The sequence below is a fragment of the Chionomys nivalis genome, chromosome 3 (assembly GCF_950005125.1).
Source record: "Chionomys nivalis chromosome 3, mChiNiv1.1, whole genome shotgun sequence".
Taxonomy (NCBI): domain Eukaryota; kingdom Metazoa; phylum Chordata; class Mammalia; order Rodentia; family Cricetidae; genus Chionomys; species Chionomys nivalis.
This window is the reverse complement of record NC_080088.1, coordinates 86,423,780-86,449,802: the sequence shown is the minus strand read 5'-3', so window position 1 is coordinate 86,449,802 and position 26,023 is coordinate 86,423,780. Positions and strand designations below refer to the sequence as shown.

General features: G+C 43.7%; 1 protein-coding gene across 5 annotated transcripts in view; it reads right to left on the bottom strand.

Moving 5' to 3' along the window:
* Positions 1–20,281: 20,281 nt before the first annotated feature.
* Positions 20,282–26,023, bottom strand: part of Cdk8 (cyclin dependent kinase 8) — a 67,736-nt gene continuing 61,994 nt past the window's right edge. For 4 of the 5 annotated variants that reach the window (XM_057764276.1, XM_057764278.1, XM_057764279.1 and 1 more), the window contains 4 exons: positions 24,073–24,170; positions 23,394–23,472; positions 23,116–23,274; positions 20,282–21,538 (listed from right to left, as the gene is read on the bottom strand). In XM_057764276.1, coding sequence (XP_057620259.1) covers positions 21,413–21,538; positions 23,116–23,274; positions 23,394–23,472; positions 24,073–24,170 — 462 coding nt within the window. In that variant the 3' untranslated portion in view covers positions 20,282–21,412. The remainder of the gene's footprint in view (positions 21,539–23,115; positions 23,275–23,393; positions 23,473–24,072; positions 24,171–26,023) is intronic. The other variant, XM_057764277.1, reaches the window with a different exon arrangement.

The following is a 26,023-nucleotide window of genomic DNA, read 5'->3' as shown; positions in this document are numbered from 1 at the left end:
TAGACAGGAAGTTTAAATAACTCAATATACAATAAGAAACACCCTATCAGGAAAATGACCCAGAGCAATAACAAAAAAAAATCAGTTAATAAAATAAGAAATACAGGGGCTAGAGAGATGGCCTGACAGTTTGGAGCACTGGCTGCTCTTGGAGAGGACGAGGGTTTGATTTCCAGAAGTCACACAGTGGCTCACAATCACCTGTTACTCCAGTTCCTGGGGATCTGATGCCTTCTTCTGGACTCCTTAGGTACCAGGCACACATGTGGTACACAGACACATATACAGGCAAAACACCCACCCACATAAAAATAAATAATTTTTTTTTAAAAACCACCCATTTAGAAAATTTAAAAAGACACCGCCCAAGTTAGTGTTGACTTGAGTATAAGGAGAATGTCCCTTATTTTTTTTTCAGGTTAGAGAGATTATAGATTAATAGCTTTTTTGAGGACATGGGCAATGTGTATCAGAAGTCATACAGATACATACCATTCGTGTAATTCTCTCCAGCAGGTGGTTCTCAGGAAACACCAAGTAAGTTTACCAGGCACTCCTGCCACAACCCTAACAGCAGCAAGGATGCCCCACACGTCCTAAGGAACGGCTACACAGATTATGTGCTTGCGCTCTGGAGAGCCACTGTGCAGAACGCTGTAGATCAGAACTCTTCGTACTTATTCAGATAGATGTTTGGCATGAAGGAACACAAAAGCAGTGTAATAGGAATCACCTGTTTCAAATGCACAGGTGTGCATATGCAGAAAGACGAGGGGGCGTCTAGTGCGTTGTTTTTGTGGTTATACCTGGGTGGAACTGTTTGCGGTTTTTCTTAAGTATAATCATTGCTTATTGCTTATCTGTATTACTTTCTTTCTACAGTCATTCCTAGAGGATTTGGTATTAGATTTCTGTGTTGCTTTCTGAAGAAGAATGCTTTAAAGGGACCACAGTGATAACAATTGCTATGTCTGCCAGCCTGACCACGGGCGCAGTATGGGATTGCTGGTGTGGCTGGGGTGGGAAGTAAGCTCCAAAGGCAGAAAATGGGTTCAATGTCAAGGCATAAACCCTTCAGAGAAGCAGAGATCCACGGAGAAGAAATGGGGGATTCATGTGTATCAAGTTTTCAGGCACCAAATTCAAATGAATTCACAAGTGGCAAGATGCTATCGCAGAAACAGCTTCCCTGATGTTTCTTGTTGTCTGCCATTGAATGGGCAGCAGTGGTGTGTTAGATACACCCTCGACTGTATGTATCTGCTCATCAGGGATAACTCTATGAGATGGGGTCATGTGACGACAAGATGATGACCACAAGGTGCAGAAACCAGAATTTCTTGGGTTTTTAAATTGTATTTTCGTAACAGCATTTTCATTATTGCAAAGATATATATAATGTATAATATAAACACATATAACTGCATTTCCAGAATTGTGCAAAGATATATAATATTTAATATAAACACATTATATAATATATATACCATAAACGCATTGTTTTGAAATACATATTTGTCTGGAATGGCTAAATTGACCTAATTACCTCACGCCTACCTCATTTTTTGTGATTGAAAGCCTTTATAAACCTGTTCCTATTCTTTTCAGGAAAACACTAGATTGTTCTTAATTCCAGCCACTGTGTTACATGACAACTCCTTGAATTTCTTGATCCTAGCCAAGATGTGACATTGTTACTGATATCTGACTTTCTTCCTTCCTCCCCAGGCCCTGGCAACCATCCTCCTCTCCGCTTCAGAGTGTAAACGTTCCGGTTTCCGTGTGTTGATGCGGCCATGCAGCATCTGCCTTCCAGGTGTGGCTCTTGTTTGCACTGCTGCATTGCCCCCTCCTAGGTTCATCCATGCTGTCTCAAATGACAGGATGCCCTTGGTTTCAACGACAAAGGCAGGGAGGGTCACAAACAATCTGGCAACAGCAAAGGTTCTGAACACCCAGTTGTCAAAACTGAATTCAAGGGGCTGAAGAAATGTTTAGTGGGTTAAGTGCGCTGGCTGCTCCTTGCTGAGAACTCAGGTTTTATTGCCAACACCTAAATGTTAGCTTACAACCCTATAAAATTCCACTTCCTGGAGATCCAATATCCTCTTGTGGCTTCTTCAGGTACCAGACACACACATGGTACACAAAGATACATGTAGGCAAAACACTCAGACATGTAAAAATAAAATCCAAAAGAAAAAGAATTTAAAATCAGACCACATAGCACATCTGAGGTGTTTCTCACCACATTCATTCCTGTTGCATCACGGGACTTGGTCCTGAACATGCAGCACTGAGCGGCCCTGGCTCCATGACTCACCGACAGACACTAGCCTGGAGCCGTTGGCTCTGGCTTGAGACTACTGCACGTCATGAGTTGCAGTGCTTCCTGCTCTTATAGACACATGATGACTTAATGACAGAAGGAACAAACAACTTCTGACATTTTCTTATCATCATTGCAGAGCAGGTATCAAATTGGTATACCTTTAGGCTGTATCACACTAGAATGTTTGGTTTTTAAATTGCTGACATCAAGAGACTTGGGAGGTGGCTGAGTACTTAAAAGTTGAGCCTGAGTGTGGATCCTTGGAACCCACTAAGGGCTGAGTGGCTGTGGTCATTCACATGAAATTCTAGCACTCAGAGGTGGAAATGGGGTTCTCTGAATAATCTGGCCAACCAGAACATCCATTGGACAAGGTCTAGGTTCAACTGAGAGACCCTGCCTCAGTGAATCATCAGAGGTTGGCAAGATGGCTCAGTGGTTAAGAGCTCACACTGCTCTTCCAGAGGATCCAAGTTCACCTCCCGGCACCCATATCAGGTGGTTCACCTGTTACTCCAGCTCCAGAGTATCTAGACGCCCTCTTTCAAGCTCTACAGATAAATAAATGCACTCATGCACACATACCCATCACACACTCCGTATCACTCATACCCAGAGGGCTTTGATCTGCTGTTAGAAATAAATCAGGGCAAGGTGAGTAAGCATTTCTCTGTGGCCATTTTCGGCCTGGTTAGACAGATGCAGTCTCTTTGGTTTAGGAATATTACAAACAGGCTTACTATGTTCATTGGGGCTAGGCCAGTGTCCCCAATTTTGCCTGTACATCAGCTTGTTTCAATGCAGATTTCAGGGTCCACCTCTGACAATTTAGAGTCAAAGATAGGACTCTGAACTCTTAGGCAGTTGACAAACTTGTTCGGTGTGGCTGTCCAGAACCTGGGCCCTGAGAAGTACTGGGTTAAATGATTTTGTCTCCCAAGGGAAAACCCATCCATGCTTTCATAATGGATCTTCTGATAAGACGATGCAGCTTTTTCAAAGTGTTGTGGAGTTTATAAGGCCAAACTTCAGAATTCCTCATTCTTCAGTCCAAAGCCAAGACTGTTCCTTTGATTTGAGGATGCTCATCTCTGGGGGTTACTTCCTGTTCCTGAAGCAGCTGGAAGGTCAAATGCACCAGCCAGGCTTTTCAAAGGCTGCATTCTTGGCATGTTTTGGGATGAACTCCCTGGGACATGACTTTGCCTCGTGAGCATAACCTTGGTCCAGCCTGTCTCTGCAGATGCCTGGAAACAGCTGTGAACATCTGCTTGCCTCTACGACCTGGGGAAACCTAAGATGAATCCATTGTGACAGGCCAGAAGCCAGCACATGACTCAAGAGCTATTGTGTCTGTCCGTGCAAGGGATCTCCTTGGGGAGGTCAGGCTGTTCTTTGTCTGGCTTGATATCTGGCCTTGGTTTCCTTCTTAGAGAAAACAATTTGAACTCTTTGGCTAAGTAATCAAGGTAAGCACTGCTCTACATTTACACATGTACTATGCAAGCATATTCCATATATAAAATTATACATAATATATATGTCTATCTGCTTCCGGTGTCTCTGTGTGTAGTCCCTGGCATTTACTCATAATTCTAGTTTCCATTGGGATCATGGCCCTCTTTTTCAGTACATGATCTGGATATAATTGAACTACTTCCCACACTCAGACAGAGGCCTGTGGCAATCAGCATTAGAAGTCATGGTAAGACTATTTCACTTAGTGGAAATTTCGTCTCATGACACATTTATGAGATACGGAGAAATATATTTGACTGACCAGAATGCATCCCATTTACGTGGAGTTCAAAGGGATAGCCTTTTTCAGGTTGAGCCCAGGACAGTTGAAGCAATGTTTGTGACAACCTAGATGGAGCAGAAAGAAGGCAGGGGACGAACTTAAATGCCCTTGGAGCCCTTCGTGGGAACTAACATGTAGTCAGAATTCAGAAATCCTTCAACAGCTGCTGCGACTCCCCTGCCCCAGAAATCCACTCCCTCGTACAGCTGAGCCTTTGCTGAGTTTCATGCATGAATCTAGAAGCAAAGGCAAGGATTTCCTGTGCACACAGATGGAGCCAGAGACTCTCTGTTGTTTTATAAGGGCAAAACACATGCAAGGGCCTGTGAGAATGTGGACCCCAAGGAACACAGAGCTCTGCTGGGCCTTGCAGGGGCCTCACTGTCATTATTGTCATTGTCATTGTACATGTCAGTACACAATATTGACATGGCCCTAGCTTCTGAAAAAATGTGGCAGTCAAGAGAGACAGAACATTCTGGCATCCCATCAAAGGTGTCTCAACCAGAAGAGGAATATCATTGTCCCAGCTTGTCTCAGGCCCCTGATGTGGAGGACAGTCTCTCCCTTAGCCAGAGCACTCCTCAGCCTGGGAAGCATGTCACCCTTTGGGAGAACCATGCACATAATTGGTATCAATTTCATCAGTCCTATCTATGAGTCGTGTTGTGCATCAGAGTTATTGGTATCTGCAAATTAAGTGTGGAGTGTTGGTGTGTGTGGGTGTGCGTGTGTAAAAAATTCTGTGCCATCTGTGACCACGTGGTGGTTTCTCCAGTTCCAGGGAATTCAGTGCTCTCTTTTAGCCTCTGGATATCAGGCACATATGATATATATATGCAAAAGATTCATACACATAAAATTAAAGTAAATCTTCAAGAAAAAAGGCATAAGAAAGATCTACATATACCCTGTTGGAATTCACAAGCTCCCCATGCTTTCTATGAAAACCATGTTTGTTTGAGAATCTGATTAGGGGTGTGTATGTGTGCCTAGAATGGGCCAATCATACAGGTCAGTGGCTTAGGCCACCCACATCAAATGTTTCCTCCTTAAATAACTCTCAATGGGACACAATGGTACCCGAGTTCCCTCTACTGTGGTTGTGTGTGTGTGTGTGTGTGTGTTTTTTCCCAATTAATTTACTCCTACATCTACTGCTCACCTGCAAGTAACAAAGGACGAGCACAAGAAAGCTGGCAGTTTGGAAGCCCTGGTGACTATGTTAGATTTATTAGCTGCCTCCAGTACAAGACCTACAACATGGCTTGCAGGGAGGCTGATGAAAAATGAAAGTCCTGCACAGTTGCTTTTCAGAGCAGGTGCTGGTGAGGTTTCCATAACATGCCGAGCTACTGAAACAAAGTGAATGCAGATGCAATTGGTCTAAAAAGCAGTCAAACCTGTTCTGGGACACAATTTGTTTTTGCCACCACAAATCATTTGTGGATTTTCTGTTTAAGATCTAGACAAAAGAAGGGTGTACATTCAATCTCTGCTCACTCCATAACTTGTCAAGAGAGGCAGAAGTAGGACACAGAGAACAGGAAAAAAACACAGAAATACAAATCAGTGAGATATTTATAGTACAGTTGGGGACCAACAATGGCCTATTAGTCAGTCACTCACTGCAGCTGACAATACCCCAATTGTCAGCTGTGTGGGAGTTTCAAAGGGTCTCAAGATGAGAAATGAGTTCCTTACTCCCAAAGAGACCTCTGCCCCACCTAGAGCGAGTTAAGACATAATCAGACAGATTGTCATCAGAATCAGCTTCATGGCCCTCTCTGAGATGCTGTTCTTTCTTCTGTGTTAAGGAGAGACCTCGTTCACCATTCAGAGAAACACCTAAGACTAATTAAGGCCCTAGATTACCAAGAGGAAAAGGAGACAATGGTGTGCCATGGGAAAACGTTCTGAGTTTACAGTTCATAAAAGAATCTGTGGGAGAGATGGATCTGACCTTAGCTTTGGAGAAGGGCTGATTGAAACAGGCAGAAAGGAGGAGACAAGACAACTCAAGCCAAGTAACAAGGATACATTAAAGGTAGAAGGGATAGGCAAAGCTGGAAGTGGTAAGAATCAAGTCATCGAGAGCCCTAAGCTAGAAAAAAGATAAGCTTCAGTTGTAACCAAAGGTGAGATGGGTCAAGCTACATCCATACATAGGAACCTTCTTGCTTGGTTTCTGATCAATTGGGGGAGATTCTGAGCAATTCTGGAGACCAGAAAGCATGACAATGGCTAATGATACTCTAAACTAAGGGAAGGTAGTGACAATGGAATAAAAGGGAGCCAGGAGTTGCAGTCAAGTAGAATGTGTGGATCCTGAGCTCAGAGGAAGCCGTGTCCACATTACTGGTGGCGGCTCCTATAACATTACAGGAAAGAAAAAGGCAAATGAGAGCAGGTGACAGTGGCGCTGGTGAGGTCTCTTCTGTGTTGACAGGAAAGAATACCAAAGACAATTAACTCATAACAAACAGAGATGCATTTGGCTCCCAGTTCCAGTAAGTTCAAGGTTGCAGGACATATGTGGTGCACACACAAGATACAGGCCCAATACCTGATCACATGGAACTGTAAGCTAGGAAGGGTGGCACATGTCTTTAATCACAGCACTGAAGAGGCAGAGGCAGGCAGATCTCTGTGTATTCAGGGCCAGCCTGGTCTATGTAACAAATTATGGACCAGCTGGTGCTACACAGTGAGATCCTCTCAAAAGAAAACGAAATCTTAAAAACAAGATTTGGCTTTCCATCTGTCTTAGGGCTTCTATTGCTGTAAAGAGACATTGTGAGATATCGTAACCACAGTAATTCTTTTTTTATTTTATTTTATTTATTTATTTTTTTTTTTTTTTTTTGGTTTTTCAAGACAGGGTTTCTCTGTAGCTTTGGTGCCTGTCCCGGAACTAGCTCTTGTAGACCAGGCTGGCCTCGAACTCCTAGAGATCCGCCTGCCTCTGCCTCCCGAGTGCTGGGATTAAAGGCGTGCGCCACCACTGCCCGGCAACCACAGTAATTCTTATAAAAGAAAATATTTAATTGGTGTGACTTACAGTTCAGAGGTTTAGACCATTACCATCTTGGTGGGACATGGTGGCATGCAGGCAAACATGGTATTGGAGGAGTTGAGAGTGGAGAAAGACCTTCATATTGATCTGCAGACAACAGGAAGTGAACTGTCTACTGGGTATTTAGCTTGAGCATAGGAGACCTCAAAGTTCACCACCACAATGATACACTTCTTCCAATAAAGTCACACCTCCTAATAGTGCCACTTCCTTTGGGGGGCCATTTTCTTTCAAACCACCATACTATCCTAGGATTTTTTTTTTTCAGCCTTCATCCAGCTCCATCCAGTCTGGTGATAACTGCCTTTCTGGGTAAACACCCACTGACCTTTCTCTGCAGAACCCAGTCAATGCAAATGACACACTTCTTCCTGTAAAGTTGGACTGCTTTGTCCATTGACAGCTAGTGACCTCCGACAATGTGAACCTCATCACGCTTTCAGGTGAGCATCGACCTAACACTGTATCTGTCTCATCTCTTTGGACAAAAGAGAAGACAACACCTGTGATACTTCCTGCTTCCCGGTGACCAGGGCCACAGAGTACTTTATCATTTATCAGTTGGTACCTTCTTCATAGAACGGTCTTCATAGAATGGTCTTCATAGAACGGCCTCTCTGGTCCTTTGCTAGATCTGGATATTTGTTTTGCAGTTTTAATTCCTGCTGCATTCTGTGTGGTCACCCCACATCAGCTATTGGCAGAAAGTATTCCCACTTTTCCAAAAGTTGCCTTCTAATTTTGTTAGGTTCTTTCTCTTACCGTGCAGAAGCCTTTCAGCTTGGATAAAACCTCACCTGTCCGGGTCGGGCGGTGGTGGCGCACGCCTTTAATCCCAACACTCAGGAGGCAGAGGCAGGTGGATCTCTGTGAGTTTGAGTCCAGCCTGGTCTACAAGAGCTAGTTCCAGGACAGGAACCAAAAGCTACGGAGAAACCCTGTCTCGAAAAATCAAAAAAAAAAAAAAAAAACTCACCTGTCTGTGGCCCCGAATACAACATGGTATCTTTTCTTACATAGGAGAAAATTAATTATCCAGCGAGACATGGTCACAATCATCAGATATGAAATTTGGTTCAAGGGAGAGCATGACCCTAAAACATATTAACTTTTCTTTTCTCAGAGATGTTCAAGATGTGCTCTTTCCTAATTCCTGATATAGTCCCTGCCTTTCAAGATGATGATTTAGTATTAGAAGCCTTCACAATAAAACCGCAAGAACAATAAAACATCACCATGTTATTAATGTGTCCTGCGTAGGTTCACAGACACACAAGAAAGTACAAAGGTTGACAAAAGAAGAAGGGCAGGCACATCGACGGAAGACTAGAGAAACAGGATGTTCAACCAATTCCAGGCCCAAGAGTTTGATTGCAGAGCATTCCATAATGACCTGCTCACATCTCTAAGGGGCCGGGCTGTTGAAAGCAAGGAATTTCATAGCATTTAGGGATGAGGAGGAGACAGCCACCAGCTAACTGGTCCTAGACCTCAGACTCAAACCCTTTGCAAATGTCATGAATGTAAAAATCTACTGCCAGATAGATATGTCAGCAAAGATAGTCAAAGGGCAGCTGGTGATGCTTGGTCCGGCCTCTGGGCCTCAGTAGAGTTGACTAACATACTTGGACCTCTGTTGCTGAGATTCAGGGTGAATTCTCTGAAACTCTCCTTAAGACATCATCTGCAAAACCCATATTAAAAACCCGTTTTCCTTTCTTTTGAGCATAGTGTTGTCAGTGGTTATAATGGTCCCCAAAGGCAGACAGAAACCAGTTATCTTGGCCTCAAAGGTCAGCGAAGGGTTACTCTGACTAAAGACTTGTGTGAGGACTATTTTCACTACCATAGATCAGTGTAAGTTAGCACGAAACTTTAACAGACTTAGATGATATTTCAAATAAGTCACAGGAGAATCTAAAAATTGTGATGGGAATAATGACAATTTCTCAGTATGCCCCTCATTCCCAGGGAGAAGGTAGGGGAGGTCATACGGTATCTGGTGGCACTGGCTATCTTGTTGGGAACTATTAATTTGGTGTTCCTATTTCTAAGGCTCTGTGATTTGAAGAGATGTAGGTTGTGAGAGAGCCTGTCTCTGAATCTCTTGGGAGAAAAACAGCAACAAATGTCATGGTTAATATATGCTGAAGTGGGTCGGGTGGTGGTGGCGCACCCCTTTAATCCCAGCACTCTGGAGGCAGAGGCAGGCAGATCTCTGTGAGTTCGAGGCCAGCCTGGTCTACAGAGTGAGTCCAGGAGAGCCAGGACTATTAAATAGAGAAACCTTGTCTTAGGAGGGAGGGAAGGGAGGGAGGGAGGGAGGGAGGGAAGAAGGGAGGGAAGGAGGGAGGGGAAGGGAGAGAGAGAGAGACAGAGACAGAGAGAGAGAGAGAGAGAGAGAGAGAGAGAGAGAGAGAGAAAGACATGTGCCAGGCATTGCACAAAGAACCTTAGAGACCCACTCTCATTATTCACTGAACAGAACTTTTATTTGAACAATCATCTCTAGCATCTAGCCTGGGTTGGTGAAATGGCTGAGTGGGTAAAGGCATTCGTTGCCAGGCCTGACGATCTTGAGTTTAATACCCAGGACCAACCCACAAGGAGGAAAGTGGACTCCTGAAAGTTGTCCCTTGTCTCTTCAAGGTCCCTGTTAGCGACCATCAAAGTGATTACAAATGTTCACTTGTAAAAATCTTCAGGTCCTGTGAAAGCAGGCAGTGGTTGAGCGTGGCCCTAGGAGCAGCTCACAATCGCTTGACCCAGGTGCTCAGGCAGGAACTATTGAGTAAGTGAGCTGAAATCCAAGCACTGCCTTCTTTAACACACTTGATCCTCTTGGATTCTTGGTGACAACTTCAGCTTCTCAGAAATCAGATTTAGATAGAAAAGGACCCGTGATTGAGTAAAAGATTACCAGGTTCTGCAGAACCTTTGCCTCCCTCTGTCTCTGACGAGCCACGAGAAGAAGAGGTGGAGTGGGAAGATTCTGAAACCACTGGCTATGGCTTCCACTTTCTTCACACAGCCTCTGTCACTGCACCAGCGGGTGCTCACCTTACCACCACTCAGAGCACCAAGAGCTGTGCTAAAGAGGACACCCAACCCACGGGGAGGTGAAACAGCGGTACGTTCTCAACAAGCTTAGGCTTCTGTGGGCTTGTTTGTGCCCATCTTGCATTTTCTACAGTGCTACATCTTGAACTCTCAAAGTTGAAAGGTCAACTGTCATACACCAGGGCTTGTGTACCTTGAACAAAAAGGTAGGAGATGTGGCTGCACTTATCGCCCCTACTTTGAGAAGATCCTTCCAGGCAACTTGACAGTCAGGCTGAGCAGGCCCTCTCTGAGGCACCGTTCTTTGGTTTTAATCATCCAATATATTAAAAAGTGAAGATCTTCCAAAAACCAATTAAGAAAAACAATGGTATAGTTAAATGTACAATTTTGCAAGCCGACATACCATACCTTGACAGACACCATGCAGAATAATTATGCCCCTCACAAAATATCACTACATTTGGGAAAACAACTGCATTTCTAGAGGATGGTTGGGGTGTGTCCTGAGTCTGGCACACAGTGGCTTTAGGTGAATTGGCCTTCCTGAAGAGTGGTCACTCCTAAAGTGACTGACAGGCCCAGTTACATTAACTCCTTTTTAAAAAAAATTATTTTTAATTATGTATATGGGGCGTACCTGTGGGAGTGACCAGAAGAGGATATCAGATTCCTTGGATCTTGAGTTACAGGTGATTGTGCGCTACCTGATGTGGGTACTGGGAACTCAACCTGGGTCCTCTGCAGGAGCAAGCCCTCTTAACCCCTAAACCATGTCTGCAGCCCCTGGGTTCACTCTTAAGAGAGGCAATGAACTGTCCACCCAGGGCCAGAAGCAGATTCTGGTTAGATTTCAAGGAGGAAATGGCTTACTTTTCATGGGCTTTAAGAGAGCCCTGATATACCCCAAGGCTACTTTAATATTCCTCCCTCAGGAGTGGAGACTGGGGGCAAGGCCAGTCCCCTTAGATACAAATCTCTCCGCCGGTCCTGGGTTGCGTTGAGTCTCAGTTGGCTCTGGCGTGGAGGTGTCAATGTCCCCTTAGTCCAGAGAGCTTCCCATCCCTGCTGACCAGGGCTGTCTCCCTTCTTGGGAGAGACTCAGGCTTTCTTTAAAACACCTGCTGTTCTCACCTTATTTATTGGCTGTTCTTGACCCACAACGAACCAAAGCCATTAAGAATGGAAAGCAATCTTCTGTGGACCCTAGAGGCCTGGTTTCTGCCTCTGAGCTCGGAGAGCCAGGGATGTAAATGCTGGCGTTTGCTAGACTGCCTCCTCTTTAGACCCCACACACCCTGAGCATTGCATTCCCCATTTCCCAGGAAAGCTGAGCAGGGAAAAGGTTGGCTCAGCACCAAATCTTCTGAGCATTTAAAACCATTTTGCTCTCAAGTCACTGCTCAATGAAGGTCACCTGGCTGCGTAATTAGCCTTTAGATTCCTGCTTCCTCCAGTCCCTGGGGCTGGTGGCTCGATCAAGGGCTTCCAGGTGGAGGGAGACAGTGGTTTCTGTTTAAGAATAAGAGTGTCATTGAGACTTCAGCCAGGACTGAAACAAGACATTTCTAAGTGGGTCAGTGCCAAGTGAACACGGTAGGCTCTTTTCCCAACAGAGAGACAAGGCTGGGATTGTGCAGCTCCTAAATAAATAAATGAGCTGAGAAATGAGTGCTGAGAGGGCTCGGAACTGGAGAGTAAGTCTGTAACGCGTCGCCAGGAAATAAATGTCACCTTTGTTTCCATGTGAGTGAGACTTTCATAAACTCTCAGAGGCAAAGAATAAACGCAGAAGCCCAAAGAGGAAGCAAAGTCCATGAAAGCTAAAGCAACAAGATACATTTTTAAGCATCAGAAAGTCCATTTAGGGGCATGGCTTAATTTTCAACTGGTATATAATACCAACTGAACCTGCATTAAAGGACGAACAAAACACATTTGTAGGGAGTGAGCCAAAGAGGTACCCATAGTAAAACCTCGTCAGCCCCGGTCTGCCTGCTGCTTTCTTTTGAAAATGGCAGAAGTTGGTTAAAACACCTCAGAAAGTAGAACATTTACTTGCTTATGGAACTTGAAAATCCAGTTTCTAGGATGTAGGATGTGGGTCCATATCGACGCCCCTGGGATTTTAGGGTCTGTCTGCTCAGCTCTCTGGCCTACAGTATTAGCTTTATTTATCCCAAGATAAGCAGGGGAGACAGCGAGAGGAAGACAATGCCTCCAGCATTGCTCAAAGTCTGTGCGATTTTCATTATAAAACATCAGTTTGGCCTTCAGCTTCATTTGCTTTGAAACCAAGCACCACGGATGTATAAGAGGATATTGTATCTACACATGTGGCACACAGCTATGGAAGGGACAGGAACAGAAAATGTCATCTTCCTATTTCTCTCTGGCTGCCATTAAGGCAGACAGCTCAGTGTGCTTACTAGAAATGCTCAATGTTTGGAATTGAGGTCAGAATCGAAACAGCCACAAGCTTTCCTCTAGGGAGAGAAAAAAAAAGAACCATGAAAATATACTTAAAATCATCACAAGCTTCAAATATTCTCCTTCCTGCCTGTCATTTTTCCTCTTCACTTCAGTTCACTCTTTGGGGAAACACCTCTTTAAAACCGCTAGCTTTACACATTATCTTCCTCGATCAATTTATTTCACTGGTTTTGTTTAATGATCAAGCTACCCCTTCGTTCCTGTGGGCCATGCCTGGTGCCACTGGAGATGTGTGTAAAGCTGAGGCAAGTCCCAGAGTGGCAGGGGATGCCATGGGTGTCACCCCAGGTCCGCTTAAAAGGTCTGTTCACCCATGCAGATAAATCCAGGGCTCTGTAGAGACAGAAACTCCCCCTGTGCAAGTGCAGCTCAGCCCCTGCACCTTGCATTCCCCACCCACCCACTTCGGCAAGGCAAAAATCTGAGAACAGGGCTAAACTGCAGAAACTGCATCAGGTGAGAAAAATACAAGCTTGCTCCCCAGGGTTTTTTCTGCCTGCTCAGAGAGCTAAAAGCCCGGGGACCATCTTAGTCAAACTGCGGTCTAAAATCCTCGGAAAGGCGGCAAGCATCTTTCCCAAGCTGGTTTGGCAGCCCAAGGAGAGAGGATGCTGTAAACAGCTTGGTTCCAGAAGCATCTGCCTCTGGAAACAGAAAGCAAGCAAGCAAAAGAGTCCCAAGGAAGTTTCCTTTATGAGATTCAGCTTTTAAAACTCCTTGGCTCAACACGCAGTAAATGTCCTTGCCTATGAAGATGAATGCCTGATGTGGGAGGGCAGGTCACAGGAGTCCATGACGTTCTGGTTCCTGTCAGTGCTGGGCCATCTGTTCTTGAAGGCCCCACTGGAGAGGAAAGCTGGGGTGTTCTTCAGGGATGGGAATGCGATGGAGGAAATCCTCTTAAGCCAGGGTATGCATGAAGCTGCAGGCCCTCGCCACTGCATGAGCCAAGAGTTCCATGTTCCTTGTAACCAACGGGGTCAGCAGCCCAGAAAAGCAGCTGTTTTTCTGACAAATAAAAATTTCATGGGCTGGAGAGACGACTCAGGGCTAAAGAACACACACTGCTCTTGTAGAGGACCTGAGTTTGGTTCCCAGGACACACATGGGGAGGGAGGCTCCCCACCACCTGTAACTCCCCCTGCAGAGGATCGGATACCCTCCGCTGGTCTCCAGACACACACATTACGACAAATATTTTAAAAATATAAAAGCAGAAAATAAAGCCCTCTGAATTAAAGAAGAGACTGGGAATTTTTACTACATGTAAAGGCCCTTTCAACCCATCTGGGCAGATGAATGTGCCAACTCCTTGACCTGGTTATACTCTCGTGGGTCCCTGGAGGTTTTCTGGCATTACTTCCACTCTACTCCTTAGGGGTAGAACAAAGACATCTGTGGGCCGTGGGAAGTGATTCAGGCTGAGTGCGACCTGATATTAACTGAGGACTCCTCCTTTGAGCCACTGAGGAATTTAAGACTTGAAGTGGCAAATGGTTCCGATCTGAAAGGCTGCGGTGCGCACGGATCCTGTGTGGTCCCACCACACCATCTCTGCTGACTTCAAATACCAAGAACAATGTAAACATTATGTAAATGCTTATATTTCTCAGAAAATAAGGACAAGAAAAGTCTGTACACATTCAGTCCAGACACAATAAATACACAGCCAGTACAGCAAGACAAATGTTCAATCCCCAGGACCCACATAAAGTGTGAAAGAGAAAGCTGACTCCCACCAATGTCCTCTGAAGACCTCCCCGCATGAAGGAAAATGAAAAGAATTTTCATCTGGAATGTTTTCTTTTATTCCTTTGTTCCATTAATCTGATGCAATAACATTAATTGGTTTGGAATCCACAGCCATACTAACTCAGACTAGACAGACTTTAAATGCAAAGCATTATAAACAGTATTTTAACAAAAGGTTCAAGGCAGCAAGAGGATCTAAGTTATTAACGTGTACACTAAACAACAGACCCTGAAGTAGTATGTGCCTTGCCTATGCACCCTTTCGAATCCATTGAAGTGGTTCAGTTTAAGAAACCAATCATTGGTATTGCAAATCAGTGGATACTCAAGTTCCTTATCTGCAAATCAACATAAACCTTTTCTGTGCAAGGTGCCTACTGTGTTACAGCCAGAGAAAATGAGCAAAGCCAAAGTCTAGGTTACTAGAAACCAGAGAAAATAGCTGCTTGTCTCCTTTTAGCACATTTATGCCAATGAAGAAACTGGATTGGGAGAATTATTGGACATTAATCAAACTGATTTTAGAGCCTATTCAGCTAGTGCATTTTTGTTTTTTGTTTTTGAAGACAGGGTGTCTCTGTATAACAGCCCTGAATGCCCTGGAACTCACTTTGTAGACCAGGCTGGCCTCGAACTCACAGAAATCTGCTTCCCAACTGCTGGGATTAAAAGCATGCAATGCAGCTAGCACACCTTTAAATCCATAGAGTTAAATGGTATTTTGGACAGGTATATATAGCAACCAGCGAAATACAAATGCATTTTGTACTCTGGCAATAACAGGTCAACATTCCTAACAAACTTTGTAAATAAAACAGTCCTCATTGGCCCCCATGCTCATCATTTTTTTATCTACGGCAATTAGTGCCCAGGCTACATGTTGCCCTCTACTGAGTGGTCACTTGCCGGAGTATGACCACCCAGGCTCAGGACATCCTCTGGGGCTGGGCAGCTGGATCAGGGCTCAAACTGGGGCTAAATTCATATTTATGCATGCACAACTTCTCTGAAGACCATATTCCTCATCTACAAAAAAAAACACTTTCATCATAAGTTATGAGAGAATCGTGTGGGCACTGCTCTGCATAGCGCCTAGTTAGCAATTAGAGTTAGTTTATGAAACTGTGTCCAGTGACCCCAAATGCATGAGTTCTCAGAATTCTGTACAGCTCAGCCAGGGCCTTATTTACAGTCACTGGCATGGCCAGTGCTGCTGGCACTGCTGAACTCAAGGCCCACGCCAATTTTAACCTGTCCCCAGAAACATTCTGGACATGCTTAGGAGGGAACGCCCCTATCAAGGAGGTGACAGCACAAACCTAAGTGAACAGAAAGTCAAAGTCAGGGCACAGGAACTCCAGGAAGGCTGCACAAATGAGCGCCCGGAGACAGGAATGTGCTAGATCAACATTTACTAGGAGTCTGAAGTACTTGGACTGGAGGAAGGAAACAAACTGGGCTGTTCTAGAAAGCATCAGGTAATGCTGACTTTATTTTCAGTGTGATTAAAGACCACTGAATGATTAAAAACATAAAGTGACATTCTTCCAGACCTCTGTGTCTGTTAGGGTTGGGGCCTTGCTATGGCCCTGGTTAGCCTGGAACCTTCTCTGCACAACAAGCAGACTAACTTGCTGTGCTGCCTGTCTCAAGCACTGGGATCACAGGGGTACATCACAGCTCTTCTCATTTACTCTCAGGAACCATCACTAGATGGTGAAATGGCGAGGGAAGGAGTCAGAAAGCTACACGCTATAGAGATGTCAATGGGCAGGGAGGACAGATTTTTGTTGTTGTTTTGTTTTTGTGACAGCGTTTCTTTACGCAACAACAGCCCTTGCTGTTCTGGAATTTGCTTTTTAGACCATGCTAGTCTTGAACTTACAGAAATCTGCCTGCCTCTGCCTCCCAAGTACTGGGATTCAAGGCATGTGCCATCATGCCTGGCTTGGGAAGGCAGATTTTTAAAAGTTACTTTATTTGGGAAGTTTGGAGACAGCTAATGAAGAATTTCATAGCTGAAGATATTCGTCCTCTGGCCTCGACCATCTTGTCACCTACATCTGAGTCAGATGTCCTGTGTCACTGGTGTGGCCACCTCTCCAACCTACCAGCATATATTCTTAATGATGCCTTTTCCCCCAAGATAGTCAGGATGTACACAATGTAGGATAATTTCCTATTCTTTTCATTCTTTGGTAAGTGAAATTGTTTTATATTCCTTTTCTTTAATGGCACCTCCACCACACTACACAGACTTAGTCCTTTCAGAAATTGACAATAGGGTGGTCTGTGTGCAGCAATCTTAAAGGAGTATCTAAGTTTTATATGACCTCACTTTGCTGTTGCAAAGTCCAAACATTCAATACTTCAGTCCCTAAATGCACAACCACCTTTATGTTTTCCATAGTTAATAAGAATGAGGGATTTCAAAATAAATTTGGCTAAACACCATGATTTTCAAGAAATCCACTTGTGGAGTTCAAAGAGGCAGGGACACTGAATTTAGGCCTTACAGTTGAACAGTTTAAACTGAATTAAAAAAAAAAAAAAAAAAAAAAAAAAAACAGTTCAGAAACACAAAAGTGGTACCAGTGATGAGTGTCTCAGGAAATGGGGACATGACTTACTTATGTATTTGAGAAAGTATTCTATCCCCATTCCATAAAAACAAACTAAAATGTCCATGGTCAATAAAGTTATTTGAATAGCTTCAGTTGTTAGGTTAACTGTTTAAAGGTACATTCTATCAGTGGGAAGGCATAATGGTAGGAGAAGCTCCTGGCTGTGTCCTCGGAGTAAGAGGTGGCCCATTATATTCTGTCGGTAGCTGACAGCTCAGGCCTGAAACAGAGCCAACTACCCTCAATGCTTGCCTCCCAGAGACCCATGCCCTCCATGTAGCCCCCACATCCTCAAGGTTCCGACCACCACCAAGGCAGTACCACCTAGAAATCAAGTGGGACTCCAACTCTTGGGACGTTTCACTTATACTCTGGCATCGTCTTTTAGCTGCTAGTATTAAGAATATCCTCCGAAACTTCTCTTCTGTTGCAGAAGAGAAAGAACTACAGGGTGTGCCTGTTATTGCGATACAGAGCAGGCACAGGGAAGAGGATGCTGGTGTGCAGAGGTAGGACGCCGGTGCCCATGTGATCGAAACAGAAAGGAATACTTTCACTGAGGGCAGTAGAGAAGAAGCAACAAGGAAATGCCTGGCGGTCCTAAGAATTGCACGGTGCAGTGGGACTGGAGGATCAGAAGACAAATTTCACAAGAAGGCACCCAGATATGTAGGTACTTGTTGGGTACAGCAAGGTCTTTGCTTTTACCGACATGTGTTGGAGGGATATGAGCAGAGGACAGACATGACCTCAGCATTAAAATGCTCATGTGGTCCATTGTGTTGAGAAGACTGTGGGAGATGAGGAAAGTAACGTGTAGGTTAATGAAGTAACTGTCAAGCAGCTACATGGTCACAAGAGACACAAAAACCTTCAGTGTGGTCCTCGCTAAGCTAGACTGGTCAGTAACTATAGTGTATTGAATGTAATTTCCATGTGTGTACTACTCAGGATAGCTTTATCAGCATGAATTCGATCTGAGGTCTAGAGGAATCTTTGTTCACACATGTACCTTTACCACTTTACTGTGCCAAGCTACAATCACTGCGTTTCTAGATTATTCCCACTGTGCTGCCCAGTGCCCCAGGAGAGGGCTGTACTGTGAAGCCTTGGAGAAGATCCAAACTTGAAATTCAGAGCTTTATTGAATGGTATCATAAAGTTAAACTACAGGTCATATTTACATTTTAAAGAGAGCCAACAAGACACATATCCGAAAAAGACATATGAGCATGTGAGAAAGGATAACACTGGATTTTGCCTGGCCCTCTGATGGGGTAGGCAGCTACCCTGGGACATGGTTGGGTCTGAAGGAGGCAGAGAGTAGACATTGGTCTGAGATAGCTGCACTCAATATCACCAATAGCAACAGGTCAGTCAGGACAGGTGGATCTGGACTGGAAATGTGGGGATCACCAGCCTAACAGAGTCACGTGCCTGCATGACATTATCCAGGAGCAATATGGATACAGATGGGACAGGTCCTGCTCTCAAGAAGCTTCCATACTATGGGAAACAGACATGTGATAAATGCTACACAGCAAAATAAAACTGAGGTATGGGATAGAGAGCTGTCAGGTATGATCATATGAGTCCTCTGTAAGAGACGCAATAAATGGAAGCTCTGGAAGCAAGCAGACTAGGTATGTCATCTGTTAGACATCACATTTTAACACAAGATTGGACAGGCTCACTGAGGGAGTGAAATTCAGGAAACATGAGAACATAGCTCCTAGGCATTTCTGACAGCAGTGTGGAGCTTGTTATAATGGGTTTTGGTTCTGGAACTCCAAGGAGGAAAAGGAGATGGGCTGTCAGTATATCAAGGCCCTCCCTCAAGTCACTTAAGTGCTGCTGTGGCTCAATTTCTTGCTCACTGTCAACCTGAGTAACTTTGGAATAGTCATTTGTTTTATTTTGTTATTTTTTTAAGACAGGGTTTCTCTGTAGCTTTGGAGCCTATCCTGGAACTATCTCTTGTAGACCAGGCTGGCCTCCAACTCACAGAGATCCGCCTGCCTCTGCCTCCCGAGTGCTGGGATTAAAGAGGTGCGCCACCACCACCAGGTGGAATAGTCTTTTTTTTTTTTTAATATTTATTTATTATGTATACAATGTTCTGTCTGTATGCCTGCAGGCCAGAAGAGGGCACCTCACTGCAGATGGTTGTGAGCCACCATGTGGTTGCTGGGAATTGAACTCAGGACCTTTGGAAGAGCAGGCAATGCTCTTAACCACTGAGCCATCTCTCCAGCTCCTGGAATAGTCTTTTGTAAAGTTTTCTTTCCTCAGTGCTTTGCCTCAGTGTACACATCTATCACATGTGTGCAGTACCCATAGAGGCCAAAAGGGGGCATCTGGGACTGCAGTTAGAAATGGCTGTGATCTGACATATGGGTGCTTGGCACTGAACCTGGGTCCTCTATCATCTCTTCGGGCCCTGAGAATGGTCTTTCTTAAAACATTTCTCAGACCAATGTCTCAGAACTAGAAGAGTTTGTTAAAAGGGGAGCCACATTTCCAATCCACCCAAGTTCTACTGAATCAAACTCTGGAACTAGATCCTGAGGGGGAATGTACAGAGAGCCTTCACAGTCACTGAGCTTCTAGGCCACTTAGCAAAGGATAGAGAAACACTAGAAGACCAAGAGGAAGGGACATAAGAAGCACGGTGAGAGGTAAGGTTGACAGAGCCAAGCCACAACCACAGGAGGCTTTAACTCCACTGTGCACTCGCGGTGGCACAGGGGGGTTTGGGAGGGGAGCTAAGTAATCAAAGGCATGCAGTGTAGGAGTGACCTAGGGTAAGAAAACTCAAATGTCACTCCTAAAAATTACCCTACTGTTAGGGTCAAACCCATCAATGTAGTGATTCCTCAGTTCCTGAATTGTTCTAGAATGTTTTTACAGGAATGGGCAGGAACAAAGGGTAACTGACTGGAGCAGGATCTCCCCACACTACAGGCCTCAGCAGCCGCCCAGAATCCATACCTTTGCCTAAGTCTCACTAGTCCACAGCACAGCTGGAAGACATCACCAATAAATGACAGGGAAGAGCTATACAAAGGCACATTTTTAAATCACGAAAGGCCCTTTGTGAGTGCGAAAAATATAGCTGACTCCATACATTGATTTATGAAAAATAAATTTATTACATAACACCTTGTTTTTAACAATGTTCAATTTTTTATTCAGAATACTTGTGTCATTCATGTAAAATAGTTTGATACAGTACGTTGTATGTTATAGCTTTTTATTTTCCCCTCAAAAATTCTAAGGCTCTCCTACTCCTTCTCCTTTGTTGAAGTAAGGGCACCCTAAAAAAATGTGCGAACAACTTTTTAAAAAGAAAGTCAACTGAATAAAATCTTAATAGCACTACACTAACCAGCTTTAAAATCAGGACAAAGAATGTGAATTGGATGCCGTGCCTTTTTAAGGAGGTTACCGTCATTCATGCTTTTTTCATTTGAAAGCATGCTCACAAATCAGCAACACCAACGAGAAAAATAAAACACTGTCTGTGACAATCATTTTAGTTTGTTTGCTGAACCAAACAGGTTTATATCAATGACAACATATTTAATTACTATCAAATAGCAGCTTTAAGACCAGTCAAGTCATAGGTTGAAAATAAAAACAAACCTCTAAGTTGGAAATTAATCTTTGGGAGTTCTGAAACCTGTCAGTAGAAACTATGTCGTTCTTTTGTACTTTCAAAACAATCCAAGCAATATTCTTGGTCATAAAACACTGATTTCTGTAGAAGATGAATCAACCCATTGATAAGACACTGAAAAGAAAGGTGTACCAAAATAATCTTTTAAGTCTCAGTTATTTTTTTAACATAATCTGTGTTTCAAGTACCAGTTAAACCTTACATCTCTGTGTACTATTGGTCAGATAACGCTGTTACACTGAAAGTCACCACACACGAGGACAAATGCTTGCCCTAGCACATTTCACAGCTTCAACTGCTACAGACTGTCACTGAAAACTATGCTTGGTCAGTCTGAACCCTGTCAAGTAAACTATGGAAGTAGCAAACCCACGACACAACTGTGCTAGCACTTTTCTTTTCAAGTCTAACTCCAAACTTAGGTACAACCTGGAAGCTACCACCCCAATCTGTGACAACTGGTGGAACTTGGCTACTGGACATTGTGAAGATGTGGTTGTACAGTACATTCTCATGACCCACACCAGGTTCCCGCAGAGGGCTGCAGCCAGCCCTGCAGCATGAGCAACAGTGCACTGACAGACTCCAGCACGGCTCAGTACCGATGTGTCTGATGTGAGTACTGTGGAGGCTGCTGGGAGGTAGCTGAGTATCCCATGCTGCTCTGGGGCTGTGATGTGCTTGGTCCAGGGTTGGGATAAGCAGCATGTGGATTGGAACGCTGGAAAGAAGACGAGGGAAAAACGTGATTCAGGAACTTCTCGAAGTAGCTTGGCCCCATGCCAGCATGGCCAACAGGGGATTGAAGTGTTGTTCCAAAAAAGCAAAGATGTAAAAGTTTCTGCAAGGTACTAGCTTTAGAATTAAAACAATAAAAACAAATAAACAACAACAAAAACCTTACAACTGGCCCATATAAAACAAAACAGAACAAAAGCAAATAAAACTCCAAGGTTTCCATTATTAGCTTCTCTTTAGGAATGTCAAATATGGGATATAAAAGACACCAATTTACATGCTGGAGAGATTTTATCATATTTTGATACATGGGCATTAGGACCTTAGTCTGGATATCCAGAACCCATGTAAAAGCCATCAGTCATGGCACCTATCTGTAATTCCAGCACTTCGGAGACAGAAACAGATCTCCAGGGGAAGCAGCTAGCTAGACTAGTCAACATGTGTAAGCTCCTAGTTCAGTGTGAGACACTGCCTCAGTAAATAAAGGAAATAAAGAAAAAAAAAAAATCAAGGAAGACACCTGATGTCAATTTAGGGCCTCCACACGTCCATACACATGCATACTCATGCCCTCACGTCCACACATGTGTCCAAGTATATAAACACATATATAAACACATAAAGTACAAAGCCAAAACACAGTTAAATATTTAATGAGCTGTACCCAACCGTGTAAGGCCACTTACTACTCTGTGAATGACACTAAGATTGTCAATGATAATAACAAAATAAAAATAACTGGCACTGTCTACACCGTGTTTCTTTCTTATATATAAGCAGGCCAACACATTCAGCACTCACAGCCAGTTCAATCTTCCCAAACTTCACATTCTAAGCATTGTACCTACTCTGCAACTGAGGATGCTGTCTAGAGGGAATATTCATCTTACCTTCCTTCTCAATTTATCTAGATCCCTTCTGATTCAAGGCTAAAAGAAGTGATAAGGTTGGGGGTGAAAAGCAGCCACCCGAGTTCAGATGACTTGCTAAATGCTAGACACACCATGTCTAAGAGAATTTTCCAATTTCATTTTACAGGCAAAAAAAAAAAAAAACAAAACAAAAAAAACAAAACAAAACAAAAAAACACTGAAGCCAAGTATTTTCAGTGTGTGTGTGTAGGCCAGGTTGATACTGATTGCTTTGCACTTTTTTATACTAAAGCAAGGTCTCTCATTTGAACCCAGAGCTCACTGACTTGACTAGAATCCTGCCTTTGCCTTTGAAATGATGGAACAAAAGGGTACAGATGGGCCACCAAGCTATCCAGCACTTACATGGGTGCTGGGGTGGGAATGTTTTCCTGGCTGCATTGTCTCCCAGCCACCGCAGATGTTCTGTAATGTGCACAGAGGTCTCAAGTTACTGGATTGCCGACCTTAGACTTTCTACTCAAAGTCTATTCACAAGTCTGATCCCTTTCTACTTTCCATGTCTGTGATCTTCCATACCTGTAACATTCTATGCTGACATATCTTTCCAGGTACACCAAGGCTACTTTGGACCACACTTTGCAACAGAAACCCCAGAAGAACAGATCACTATCATTTGTAGTACCTGATAGTCGGAGGTCATGATGAGTCCACCTGAGGTAGTGGTAGGAGGGACAACTCTCACTTTTTTCAAGGGTGGCCCCTGTGTGTGGCCGCTGTCCTGGTTCCCTGGATGGCCAGTTCCATTAGTGTGGTTATTGCCCTGCTGCTGCTGCTGGTTCTTCTCAATTGGTTAAACAGAAAACATAGTTCAACTCAGAAGGAGAACTAAAGATGGCGACAATCCAAAGGCCAAAGAAGAAGTCATAAGTAAGGCACTACCAACTGTAATTTAATACTTACTTTGTCTCCTTTGTCATCAGGTTCTTCTTCTGTTAAAAATTCTCGTTTGGGGTAAGGGATCTGACAACCGGCAAAAACACTATTCACAAGAGAAAAGAAAGAGCTGACTCACACACTGCCTAGTATTTCCAGTGCTTCACTTACGTAATTCACTGTCACATACTAAGGAGAAGACTTTGTCTCCACAGTTACAGATATAAGCATCTTTCATGCAAACCTGATACAAATAAACATTTAACCAATGACACTGCAGCAGGTGGTCAGAAGGTCCTTCCCTGTGTAACCATAATTAATAATCATCCAATAGGACAGCTCTCATTAGTGCAAACAAAGCATCTACCTCTGCTCATTGTTTTATCTGCCCTTCTTTCAGTTGAAACAAAGACAGTAAAGAGAATGTAAGTTTATTTAGGAACACCAGAGCCCCAATCCTACACAATACCAGTGAGCAGAAGGAGCCACAGAAGAGTCAATCCATCACTAGTAAATGGATGACTATTGAAAGGAATTCATTTCAGTATTGCTTCTTAACCACAAAGACCCAAACCGACATACTAGGGTAGCAAAGCTCAATTTCTTCAGGTTCTTCAGAGGCATGGCAACTTTGTGTGACAACTAAGAGGAAGAGTGCTCAGGGATGCCAACCAACATTCAGGGAGTCAGCACACCCACCACTTACTCTGACGTGGGAAGTGGGTCTTCTAGGAAGTAGGGGTCCTGCATGGCCTGCTCTGAGGTAATTCGCTTTATTGGGTCCATAGTGAGCAACTTCTGAAGCTGAAATCACAAGTCACAGGGTTATCAGCACATGCCCCCACATTAGTATACTGTCCCTAAAGTTTTATGTCAGTACTTATGGGGGTAACATGCTTCTGAAAACCAATACAATATCATTTATTCTCCCAAATTATCAGTAACAATGCACAATTATTAATGTAGCAGCACACACAATCATCTTGTGTTGACTACATTCACACCGCCTAACCTTCCCCAGTGCTTTTCCCTTCATCAGCCACACAATTTAGAATGACTAAACTTGCATTTCCTACTCCTTTTAAGAGGAGAAAATGTTGTAATGTAAACAACACACAAGCCACATGCAGTTAGATTTGTACCTAATTCAGCATAGCTGCATTATAATTTAAAAAATAATTCTCGCAGCCATACCAGGTAATCAAGTGCTCAAGAGGCTGCCCTACTTCACTGCTCAGTCCAAACCCTGACTCAGAATTTATTGGCTGAAGGCACCGGGAAGGTCAGTTCACCTCTCTGTAACCATATCTGTCCAGATGGAAAATAAAAATAGTACCATGGTAATTGGTTTCATTAATTAGTTCCCAGTATTCCTAGACCCGAGAGATAAAAGAGCTGAGCCCTTGCTCCTAGAGCCTGAGAGATAAGAGAGCTTAATGCTGTGCCCAGAGCACACCACACATCCAGGAAGTGTTGCTTTTTAATTGGGGGCTTTTGGTTTTTCCTTTTTGACAGTGTCTCCTATAGGCTGATCTTAAACTTTCTAGTCTGGCTGTGAGCCCCTGCTCTTCCTGCTCTGGTAGACAAATGTGAACAGGAACCTAATGACCTGCATTTCTAACAAATTCCCAGCTGTTCCCACCTGGACCTGGTTTGAAAAGTAATGAATTGCTGGGCAGTGGTAGCACACACTTTTAATCCCAGCACTCGGGAGGCAGAGGCAGGCAGATCTCTATGAGTTTGAGGCCAGTCTGATCTACAGAGTGAGTTCCAGGACAGGAAAAGCAAACCCTGTCTCGAAAAACAAAAAAAGAAAAAGAAAAGTAATAAACTAATAGATACATTGAGACTTAGGAGTGATGATTCATAAAGAATAAAAGGCCACAAAAATATCTTTAAAATGCAGGGACAGGAAGCCTCAATTATTTAATGACCTTTTATAATTTTCATGGAAGTATCTTACAGGGGGAAAAAATTTGGGTTTGTTCTTTAAGATACCAACACCTGGCCAAACAGGAGTGGCACATACCTTTAATCCCAGCACCTGGGAGGTAGAGGCAGGCAGATCTCTGTGAGTTTGAGGCCAGCCTGGTCTATAGCATGAGTTCCAGGACAGCCAGGCTACACAGAGAAACCCTGTCTTGAAAGACAAAAACAAACAAACAAACAAAAAACCAACACTTTTGGTGGAATTAAAGCTTTCTGGATGAAACTGAGATTATCTATAATTAAGACAGCTCACCCCAATAAAATCAGACAGAGCTGGGGTGCAGCCTGGAAGTAAAGCACACACAGGCACAAATGAAGTGCTGGGGTTAAAATCGAGAATTACAACAAACGAATTTTTAAAACATTAAACATTAAGCTAAAAGGATAGTCTCTCAGATTCCACAAGTCTTAGACTGCAAGCAAGGCATGGGACTTGGGGATAGACATGGCATGTCTTTGTACCTGCCAATATTTTGTTAGGATCAATAAGTCTTGGATCTTGAAGGATTTGACCTAATTTCCCAATTTGGGTTCTGTGACAAATACATTTGAATAAATCATTATCATACATTTTGGATGTAGTAACATGGCAAAGTTAAGCACTACCTTGTAAAATACAATATAACAGCCAGGATGACAGAGAAGCAGAGACAGTTGAGGGAAAAGGA